The sequence below is a fragment of the Plasmodium relictum genome (assembly GCF_900005765.1).
Source record: "Plasmodium relictum strain SGS1 genome assembly, chromosome: 8".
NCBI classification, from domain to species: domain Eukaryota; phylum Apicomplexa; class Aconoidasida; order Haemosporida; family Plasmodiidae; genus Plasmodium; species Plasmodium relictum.
This window is the reverse complement of record NC_041686.1, coordinates 440,225-452,478: the sequence shown is the minus strand read 5'-3', so window position 1 is coordinate 452,478 and position 12,254 is coordinate 440,225. Positions and strand designations below refer to the sequence as shown.

At 19.3% G+C, this 12,254-nt stretch overlaps 2 protein-coding genes across 2 annotated transcripts; both read right to left on the bottom strand.

Moving 5' to 3' along the window:
- Positions 1 to 427: 427 nt before the first annotated feature.
- On the bottom strand, positions 428 to 1,402 carry MRK (MO15-related protein kinase, putative; the record flags this gene model as incomplete). The annotated part of the gene is made up of 1 exon (XM_028676187.1): positions 428 to 1,402. One exon carries the CDS (start codon positions 1,400 to 1,402, stop codon positions 428 to 430), a length of 975 nt encoding a protein of 324 aa, XP_028532702.1.
- A 688-nt stretch (positions 1,403 to 2,090) lies between these two features.
- Positions 2,091 to 9,940, bottom strand: PRELSG_0812200 (conserved protein, unknown function; the record flags this gene model as incomplete). The annotated part of the gene is made up of 2 exons (XM_028676186.1): positions 2,091 to 2,362; positions 2,539 to 9,940. The coding sequence occupies 2 exons, from the start codon at positions 9,938 to 9,940 to the stop codon at positions 2,091 to 2,093; spliced, it is 7,674 nt and encodes a 2,557-aa protein (XP_028532701.1).
- Between the last annotated feature and the right edge of the window lie 2,314 nt (positions 9,941 to 12,254).

The following is a 12,254-nucleotide window of genomic DNA, read 5'->3' as shown; positions in this document are numbered from 1 at the left end:
ATGAGTATTTTATTTCTTATTTTACAGCCAATTCTATAATTTGATTTTGGTAAAAGGAACAATTACAAAAATAAGTATTTTACAAAAAAAAAAAAAAAGGATTAGAAGTTTTTATTTTTATTTTTATTTATTTATTTTTTTTTTTTTGTTATTAAATGTTTAAAAAGATAAACTGGTAATACTAAAAAAAAAAAAAAAGAAAAAGAGAAAATAAGATGAAATTGTTCAATATAAAAATATAATAAAAAGAACATAAATAAGAATTAAGAATTATTTTTGAAAACATATAAAACAAAATTAAAATTTATTTGATAATATATAAAAAAGATGAGTTTAGTAAATTTTTAAGATATTATTGTATATAAAAAGTTTTAAATGATAATAAAATTTGAAAGTCTTATAGAATTATCATGAACCAATTTTTTCATTATAAATCACTAAAAGGTAACTGTGATATATCACATGGTAAAGGATCATTAAAAAAGTATTTATGTTTTAAGGCATCTTCTGCACTTATACGTTCATGAGAATTTAATTTTAATAATGACATTAATAAGTCAATACAGTCATCATCTTCATTTTTAAAAATTGTTTTAAAATCCTTTTTGCTTGATTTTGTAAATTCTGTATATAAAGGAAGATATGAAGACTCCGGCCAGTTATCTTCACTAGGTGTACCTAAAAGAAAAAATATTTTTCCTAATTGATCAATTTCATTTTCTCCAGGAAATAAAGGTTTTTGCAATAAAAGTTCAGCAAAAATACAACCAAAACTCCACATATCAATAGAAGAATTGTATTTATTACTACCCAATAATAATTCAGGTGCTCTATACCATAATGTCACTACTTTATTTGTTAAATTTAAATTCTTTTTATTTTTATCTTTTGTTATTTTATCTGAATACATATCAAAAGCGTATTTAGAAGATAAACCAAAATCAGCTATTTTGACTTCTCCTTTTTTATTTATAAATATATTTGCAGGTGATAAGTCTCGATGCATAAAATAATAATTATGTAAAACTTTTAATCCATTTAAAATTTGTAATAGAATGCATTTCTTTTGGCTATCATTTAAAAAAATTTTACGATTAATAATTTTAGCTAAGTCAAAATCCATTATTTCCATTACTAAGTTTATATAATCTTTTTCACAATACAAATCTAGAGCTGTCATAATATTCCTATGTTTTATTTCTTTCATTATTTTTATTTCTCTTAATAATACAAAATTTATACCACATTCATCAATATAATTACTTATTTTATTTATTTTCATTTTTTTAATTGCAACCTCTTTTTTTAATATTGTATCAAATGCTTTATATACTTTACCATAAGAACCTTCTCCCAAAAAGTTGGGCTTAAAGATATATCTTTCTACTGAATTATTTTCCATTATTATAGTAATTAAAACTTTTTAATTTAGTGCTAATTTTATTTTAGTATATTCCCTAACTTGCATATTTATTTTATGATTTCCTAATAACAAAATTTTTTTTTATTTCATATATGCAATTACATTTATATATTTATGCATTTCTTTCTATGTTTATTTGTTTTTTTTTTTATATTTATATGCTATATTTTTAATAAATTTTTATTAAAACAAGTTTTAATTTACACAAACTTACATTTTATTCGAAAAATGGAAACAAGTATTTAAAAAGTTCAATATACTTTTTTAATTTTTTTTTTTTTTAAATTTAATTGTATATAAAAAAAGAAATGAATTCATTTTTAGCAATAAAACTAAAATATATATGATAATGAGAACATAATAAGAATTTTTTTTTTTTTTTTATAAAAAATTATAAATCATAAAACAGTTTTAATTAAAAATTTAACTAGTTTATATAAATTTTAATTTTTAAAAAATGTTAATGAAAATTATTCTTTTATATGAAAAAAAATGGTACTAACGATTTACAAAGAAATAAAAAAAAAACTCATAATATGTATATAAAAATATAGTTTTTTTTTGTAAAAATAACGCAAAAAAATTAAAATTAAAAAAAAAAATGAAAAACTTACATGATATAAATATATATATATATAACAAAATAAAACTATTATATAAGCTAATTTTATTGAAAAATAGATAATCTCTTATCTTCATTAAATTTTCCATTTAATGGATATTTTTCACTTTTTAATTTTGTATTTTCCTTAAAGTATCTTCTTTTTTTTTTTTGATGTTTTATTTTTATCATGTATCTTTTATAAGGTTGGCAAACATAGCAACAGTCATACTTGATACCTATATTTCCTTTTTTTTCTCGTAATAAATTTCTACATAAAATTAAATGTTTCACTATTATTTCTAAAGGAGAATATAAAGGAACATCTAAACAGATATCTATAAAAAAAAAAAATGTAAAATTTATAAATAAGAAATTGATTATATTTATAAGGTATAAAAAAAAAAAATAGTTTCATATAAACAGAATATTTTATATTAATATATATTTAAAAAAAAAGACAACGAAAATAAAAAATATTTATTAAAAAAAAAAGAAAATATGTAAATAATACTTAATATTCCTTCATTAATAGAATTATATGTTAGCAAATTCCTATTTTTTGAAAAAAACATACGAACATGTTTCTCTTTATAAGGTTTTTGATAAGCAATTAGAGAAGTAGTGTCTAATATACACTGTCGAACATTAGCTAGTTTTGATTTATTGAATAAGGAGAGTTTTTCTTTTATCCACATTAAAGCTAAATATAAATGATCTTTTTTATATTTTACTCTATTATCAGGATAAATTTTATTCTTACATAAATATTGATATATTTCATCAAAATTAATATCATTATATTCATAATGCTTTTCTTTAAAGTTAGAATCATCACTATCATAATCTGAAATATCTTCATTTGAACTTGAAAAAAAAATTTCTTTTTCTTTATGTGTAATTTTATAACTTTTATTATTGTATTTATTATTATAAGGATTGTCATCATTAAAAAATTTATATTCTTCAGATAACTTATTATAATGAGCATTATATTCTTCTTGTAAATTATTTTTCTTAGAAAATTCTTCATCATAATTGGAATTTATGTTTTTATGTATTATTTTTTCAATTTTTAATTCTTCTTTCTTTAAGGATAAATCATTATCATATCCATCTATGTTTTTTCTAAGATTTTCTTCTTTTATGACTCCCTCTTGATAAACTTTTTTATCATTTTGTGTTAAAACATTTTTATTATCACTATTAGGAACTTCTTTTGATTCATAAGTGCCTAAAGATATGGATTGAACATCTTTTGAAAAAGTATTTGATGAATTATCTGTTACTTTATTATATTTTAAACTATTTCTGTTACTATAATATTTATAGTTTTTTTCTATTTTATCATTTTTTTTATGTTTATCCCTTTTATATAATTTTTCTAATTTAAGTGTCTTACAATTATTCTTCTCAGCATTTGAGTTATCACAAAACAAGCTATCAGATGAATTATATTCCGTTTTAATGTCATCATAATAATGATTATCACTTAATGTATTATACGTTTTATAACTACTTTCACTAAATAAATCATCTTCATCACTTTGTATTGATTTTTTATATTTTGCTTTTTTTAAAGAAATTTTTTTTATGAGTGTTTTATGAGGTTTTAAGATTTCTATTAATTGCTGTGTATATAGCATCGCTATACAGAAGCTAGCATTTTCTTTTGCAAATAGTTCTGAATATTCCTTTTCTAATATATTTAAAGCATTTATAATATTACCATTAATAATGCTGTTTCTTATCATATATCTTGTTTCTAAAGAGTCTATCATTCTATTCAGCTTATCATTAGATAAATATAAATTCACAAAATATTTTGTAATATATTCATTATCTATAGAGTAATTTTTTCCGTTCTTTTTGCTTAATCTCTTTTTCTCATTCTTAAATATGCTGTTTTTTTCTTTAAGTAGAAACTGCATTTTTTTATTAATGTCATTGTCACTTTTTTTTAATTCTTTTTTTGTGCTAACAAAATTACCAGCTAAATCACTATGATCATTTTTTGTTGTTAAACTTCTTTTATTTCTTAATCTATTTATTAATAAAGAACTAGAATTCTTCCTCAAGTTTATTAAATTAGTTAAACTATTTTTTTCAGATCCCCATAAAGAATTTTGTAGATTAATATCTGAATAGTTATATTGAATAAAATCACACTTTTTTAAAGAGTTATAAGAATCTTCACCATGTGTATTTTTTTCTGTATCTTCTATTTTTTGCTTTTCTTCTTTTTCATTTTTATCTTTTTCATCATATACATTCTTTTCTTGTTGTACCTCTTCTTTAATTTTTACGTCACTTTCGTCTTTTATACATTTTTCATCTTTTCTACTTTTTTCATCATTAACATTATGCTCATCTTTTGTTTCTTTTAAATCTCTTTTGTTTCCACTTTCCATTGCTTCTTCTTTTTTCAATTTTTCATTACTTACAATTTTTCTTTCTTTTAGATTTTCTTTCATATTTAAATCTTTTCCCTCCTTTACTTCCTTAGAACTTTTTTCTTCTTCATCTTTTTGATTATCTTTTTTTGTGTCATTATGATCAGATTTTATATTATCCATTTTTACTTCCTCCTTTTTTTTATCATCTATTTTATCTTTGTTACTAGATGAGATGATCGATGAATTCATTTTTGTATCATCATTTATTTCAGTTATTTTATTATTACATTCTACTTTTGGCATCTTTGTATTGCTATTTTTATCCAATTTATCATATACATCTAAATAATTAATTAAGAAAGCATTTAATATATTTTTATCATCTTTGTCATTTTCTATATTTTTTAAAATTTTATTTTCCATTGTAATATTATCAAAATTAAGAGAATTAAAATTTTTTTTTGTCTCACCTTGTGTTATTTCTTTCAGATTAGTATTATTTTTTAAAGGACCAATTTTTTCCTTTCTTTCCTCTTTTTTACATTTCTCTAAGTTTATAGTATTATCTTCTTTACTAGAAGTTAATTTTTTTACTTCAGAATGGTCGCTATTGTTATTTTCCTTTGTATCTGTATTTATTTCATTTTTTTTTACCATCTCTTCGCATGCATTAGTTTCGTCAATTGTATTTTTTTTTGCAACCTTTTTTGTTTCATTTATGTTTTTTTTATTTTCCGTCTCTTCCTTTTGATTGCTATCATTTGATGAAGAATCAGACTTTTTTTCTAAAAATTTAGAAGAACAAATATTTGTTGCAAAATTTTCATCTAATCCATTTTTATACTTCGAAGAGCTTTCTATACTATTATTATCATCAGAAACTTTATTTTTTTCTAAGTAATTTACAAAGCATTTGTAAGTTTTTAAATAGCCACATTTTAGCAAATGCGATTTAATGATATCTGAAAATATATCTTTTTGAATGTAAATGGATTTTATTATTTTTCTTTCTTTTTCACTTTCTTCATAAATTAAATTATAAATATCAAAACAGAATTTATTTAAATGAAATTTAATTTTATCTCCTAATGTACTCAAACCAACAGTAGCATAATAATTATACTTAGAATTTATTATGCAAGCTTTACCTAAGTATTTTCCATTTTTCGTAAAAAAGGCACTATTATCAAAATAATTAATACCACACCCAATAATATCATGCTTTGCATACCCACTACAATAATTTTCAATTTTTCCATCAATAATTTTTTTTCCATCATCATTTTTATATCCAAAGGAATTATATTCTGAACCAGGATTTTTATTAATAGTATAATTTTTGCTTGTCATTCCAATAACAATTTTAGAAAAATTTGTGCAATTTAAGACTTCAACTTCAAAATAATATATACTACAATCTCTTAAAGCACATTTGTTAACTTGAACACATGCAATATCAGTATGCTTTCCCCATGCAGTATAAGTAGCTGTTAGCTTATCTTTACTAACAGATATAAAATTTGAAACATTTAATGTATTTATACATACATTTTCTTTAAATAAATTTTTTAAATATATATAATTATGTTTAAATTTTTTTTTTTTTTTTTTAAGATAAATATTCTTTTTTTCATTATAATAATTATCATTTCTATATGTTTCATGCTCACTTTCATATTTGTTTTCATAAGTATATTTGCCTCTGTTTTTTTTTTCTCTCTTTTTATTTTTTTTTTCATCATCATTATCTAAATTTTTCTCTTCATTATACTTATATTCATCATTGTCACTTAATTCTTCTTCTTCCTCTTCGTATTCTTCATGTTCATCATCATACATCACATCTTCCTCATTTTCTTCTTCCTTCTCATAGTCATCTATGTCTTCATTTTCATCATCATCTTCATCATAATTTTCATCCTCACTATCCATTTCATATTCCTCGTCAAATTCATCATCGTATTCTTCATATTTAGCATCATATTCATCAATATCTTCCTCTTCCTCTTCCTCTTCATTTTCTTCATCTTCATCTTCGTCTTCTCTTTCTTCCTTTTTACATTCTTTTTTTTCTTCTGCTTCCTCTTCCTCATCCTCTTCTTCTTCCCCCTCATCTTCTTCCTCCTCATCCTCTTCTTCTTCTTCATCTTCTTCTTCATCTTCTTCTTCATCTCCATCTTCATCTTCCTCCTCATCCTCTTCTTTTTCTTCATCTTCTTCATCTTCTTCTTCTTCATCTTCCTCATCTTCTTCTTCATCTTCCTCATCTTCTTCTTCTTCATCTTCCTCATCTTCTTCATCCTCATCTTCATTATCATCTTCTTCATCTTCATTCTCATCTTCTTCTCCATCTTCTTCATCTTCATTTTCATCTTCATCTTCTTCTTCCTCATCTTCATCTTCTTCATCTTTATTGTTATCTTCTTCTTCATCTTCATCTTCTTCTTCTTCTTCATCCTCTTCTTCCTCTTCCTCTTCCTCTTCCTCTTCCTCTTCCTCCTCTTCATCATCATCGTCTGATTCAAAATCAGAATCAGAATCAGAATCAGAACCATTTGCATTCCCCTTTCTTTTTCTTTCTTTTTCTTGATTTTCCTCTTGATGATTTATTTTTTTTTTCTTATTCTTTCTTCTATTTGAATTATTTTTTGATTTTTTTTTTCGAGATGAAAAATTATTAAAATTACTTGAAGAATACTGTACTGATTTACTCGAAATATGGATAGACTTGCAATACTTATTTTCATCATTTTTTTTTGAATTTAATATGCAATTAATCAATAATAGTGACAATAAATATTTAGAATAACAAAATTCTTTTGTAATGAATATTTTTTCATTTTTTTTTATCATTATCTTTTCATTTAAACTAATCTTATCTTTTTTATTCAATATATCTTCTTTTAACTTAGTTTCTCTTTTTGCTTTTTTTTTACCTTTCTTTCTTGCTTTTTTATCTTCACAATAAAGATTTTCTCCCTTTTTACTTATGTAACTATCATCATTTTTATTTTTCTCTTCATTATAGATATTTTCATAAATATTTTCTTCAGTATTCATAACATAATTATTCTCTTTGTTTTCTATATTATCAACTTCATTTACAAATATAAAATCCTCACAATAATGTTTCTTCTGTCTTTTTTTTTTTTTTTCATTTTTATCTATATTATTATTATTATTTTCTATTTTTTTCTTCTTATGAGCTAAAAGAAATTTACATTGAGTTTTCCTCTCTTTTATTACAACATCTTTTTGTAATTTTGATTTACAGTTAACACATACCGAACTTTTATTTTCCAAGTAATATTTTTTTTTGTTGTGCTCACTTATTTTAATGTTCTCTTTTTGTACTTTTTTATCTAAATATTTATTTTTCCATTTTTCCTTTTTATTTATATGGTTAAAACTAAAACTGAATTCTTTTATTCTTTTGAGTTCGTTATAATCTAATAAATTTTCCTTTTTCTTATTCTTTGTTTTGAAAAGTAAGAATTTGCAATTTAAGAAATTTACTACTACAATTATAAAATGGCAAATATGAAATATAAAATGAAGAAAACATATATAAAGTAAAAGATTAAATATATTTATTAAAATATATAAAATGTATAGTATTTCCTCATATTTTATTAATTCATCAAATGCTAAAATATGAGGAAATTCTTCAAAAAACAATAAAAAAAAGGTATTTTTAATATAAATTTTATGTAATATAGAAAAAAAAACTTCCCTATATTTATTTGCAAAAAGTATATTTGTATATTTTTTTCTATAAATGTTTAAACAACTTACAATACAAAAAAAAAAATTATTTTTAAAATTATTTTGCATTAAATATTCCTGTAATTTTTGAACTGCTTTCATACATAAAATATTATTTGCAATTTGATAACTTGAATTGTATATAACAATACTTTTAGAAAAATAGAAAACTTCATTTTCTTTACTTAAAAAAATATTATGTGTAACAGTAGCATGTACTGTTCTGTCATTAAAAATATATTCAATAAAATTTTTATTATAATTTATTAATTTCACAAAAAAAATAAAAAATAAAAATTTTTTATTTAGAAAAGTAAAATTGTTACTTTCCTTATATTCTTTTGAAAGTTTTCTATTTATATTTAAAATATTAAACACTAATTTATTAGGAAGAAAATATTTTTTGTATATGTATATGCAAAACACTAAAAAAAAATGTTCATCTACCATTAATGGATTCTTTAAAATAACTTCAGTCGAATTATTGATTATATCTAAATAAATTAACCACATCATAATATCAAATTCATTCATTTGTAATATTAGTAAATTTTTAAATTCTGGAAAATTACATACTTGAAATTTCTTAAAATTGAACATTCCTCTATATAATACATTTTTTTCAGTAAATCCATTTATTTTTAAAAATATATTTATTCCCCTAAGACTACTTGAATTATTAATAATAAGAAGTCTCTTTTCTAGTGAATAGGTATGATTATCAATATAATATATATTTTTCCATATACTTGTATTTATGAACTCTTTATAAAAACTATTTACTAAAAAAAAAAATTGTTCCAAAATTTTTAAGCAAATTTTATTTTTTTGAAGTGTATTAAAAAATAAATTTAAATTTTTTAATTTAAAAGAATAATTATCAAACAAATCACACATTAATTTTTTATTTTTATGATTTTTTATACCGATCATATATGAGATATATTTTTTTTTTAAAATATATAAAAATACTAACAAATTTTTTTTGTTTTTTTTTTTATAACTATTGTCTTTAGAACTAAAAAAAATCATATAATTTTGTTGACAAGTTAAAGATTTCATCCATTCATATTCATAACTGTATTTAAAAATTAAAAAGAAAATTTGAAAATGTTCACTTAATTTTGAATTAATAGATTTTGATATGAATTTAAGTAATCTTAAAAACAAAACTTTCATTTTTTCTGAAAACATAACCTCAAAATAAATATAAGAATTTCTTTTCCATTTTAACATTTTTTCGAACCCATTTATGTTCTTATTTTCCATAAACCTATTTAAATACAATTTTTTTTTTAACCTTTTTCCTTTTTTATCCAAAATTTTTTTTTTTAAATTTTTCATAGTATATATTTTTTTCCATTTTATATTGTCTATATATTTTTTTTTTTGTAAATACATTAATTTCACATAAGCACGTTTACTGATTTTATATATTCTTTTTTTTTTTAAAAAATTAAATACCATATGTGATCGTCTTTTTATATCGTATACTTTGATGATATATTTCTTTTTTCGTTCATTTCTATATGTACTTTTTGCTTCTATATTTGCTTCATTCTTCTTGTTTTGTTCTAAAGAATCATATGGGGAATATATATTATTAAATAATAGAAAAATATTTTTCTTATAATTTATATAACTGTGGTTAATCAAATAATCAATTAAGAAATTTAATTTTCCATTATTAATAAGATACTCGTCTATATTTTTGTTATTTTCATATGATGCATTAAAACAATTAATCGCTTCCATTACTGCATTAAAAAAAAAGTAAAAAGTTATAAAGCAATAAGGATTTAAAAAAAAAAAAAAATTATATTGTAGATTAAATATACAATATATTTTTAAAAGGCTAATAATAGTAATTAAAAGAATTACATAAATCTTAATAGTTATAAATAAGGAAAAAAATATATTTTTTTTTTTTTTTTTGTTTATTTCATCTTGAGAACATTTCTTATTATCTATAGCCTTTCATATGTTTTTATTATATTTACTTTATATTCAGTACATTATTTTATATTTCTTTTTTTTTTATTTTAATTTATATTTTTGACTTTATTTTTTTTAATAACATTTACTACTACAATGGATATTAATTTTTATGTAATTTATAATTATATAAAAATATAAAAATCTACAAATTGAAACAATAAAATTATATTTTGTCTTATCGTAATTTTATTTTATTTTTCTATTTTTTTTTTTTCTTTTTCTTTTTCTTTTTCTTTTTCTTTTTCTTTTTCTTTTTCTTTTTCTTTTTCTTTTTCTTTTTCTTTTTCTTTTTCTTTTTTTTTTTTTTTTTTATACGCAATCTTTTATATATAAATTTATGTGTATATATATATATATATATATATTATGGTTTTATAGTGTGTTTTCAGAATATAGTGTATCTATAGGGATAAGGAGAAAGTATGGTAATGTAATCAAACATATAAAAAACATGGAATAAAAATACATACAAGCTTCAAAATATTTTATAATCTTTTATATATAATACTTTAATTATTAATTTTATATAAAGGAAGAAATCTGAATGAAAAAATTAATTATGCACACATTAATTTTGTAAGTAAATAACCTTTAAAAAGGGTATATGCTTGTTTCACGAGAATATATAAAAAAAAAATTAAATAAAAATTAAAAACAAATTAGAATACATTAAAAATATAAAAAATTAAAAAAAAAAAAAAAACCTTCGTAAAATTGTAATTTAAAAGTATTGAGAACTATTTTAAATTACTATTTTTTTTATCAACTCAAAAAAAAAAAAAAAAAACTGAGAATCAGTATTAACTCAATTATTGGTCAAACTATACTTTATAATAAAAAATTTAGATAAGAAAATAATAAAGTAAAATTAATATTTTTTATTCTTCTGTATATAATTGTATAATAATGATAATAAAAAAAAAAAATTCATAAAATTTATTGATTATATTTTTTTACATAAGTACGTATGAAAAAAAAAAAAAAAATAAATAAATAAATAAATAAATAAAAAGAATAAAATAAATAATTATTTATATATTTACACCATTTATTAATAGAATTAAGTGTAAATAAAAAAAATAAAAATATAGATTTAAGTTTGATACAAAAAAAGATGCTATAAAATAAAAATAAATTATACGAAAAAAATTGTTTTTCATTAGCTTAATTTGATATGAAAAAGTTGAATTGTATAAATGTATTACCATATTATTTTATTGTAATTTTTATTTTAATATTCCTTTTAATTTTTTTATAATAAAAAAGTAATTTTATAAGGATTTTTTGTGTGCAAGAAAAAAAAAAAAAATACGTGTATTAAAGTGTTAAAGTATTACATATCCTTTTTTTGAAAAATTTTTAAGCAGACAGATTACATCTGTAATATAAAAAAAAATGAATTAAAATAAAATAAAATAAATGAGGATAGCATAAAATGATATGATATAAATTATCTTAATAGATAAAAATATATAAAAATTATTTTAAATATTTTTAAGATAAAAAAATTTACAAAAATAAAGATATTCAATATTCTTAGAATCATAATATATATTTCATATCCTTTTAAGTTAATATTTTATAAGAGTTTTAATAATTAAAACAAATATATATTAGAAAAATAGTTTTAAGAAAATTTATGTACCTTTTTTTTTTTTTATAATTTATAATTAAATGATTTATTTTGTTTTTTTTTTAATTTTATCTAAAGTATATGTGAATTTACTATATATAATTAAATTTTAACTTTTTAAATAATATAGTAATAAAAAATATTAAATAAAAATACATGAATTTCTCATAAAATTATAAAAAAAAAATTTAAATTCAATATTTTATAATATGTATTCCTCTTAAATTTGTTTTTTCTTGTTTATATTCTATTTCTATATAGTACACTCATTTTTAAATAATATATGAAAAAAGAAGAAAATATATGAATATGAGTCCCAAGAAAAATTAATAAAAATGCATAATCATGTAAAAGGAACAAAATAATTATTTAATAATAAATGTGCAACTATAAAACAATATTAAAAATATTATATTAGTATTATAAAAACTATATAAT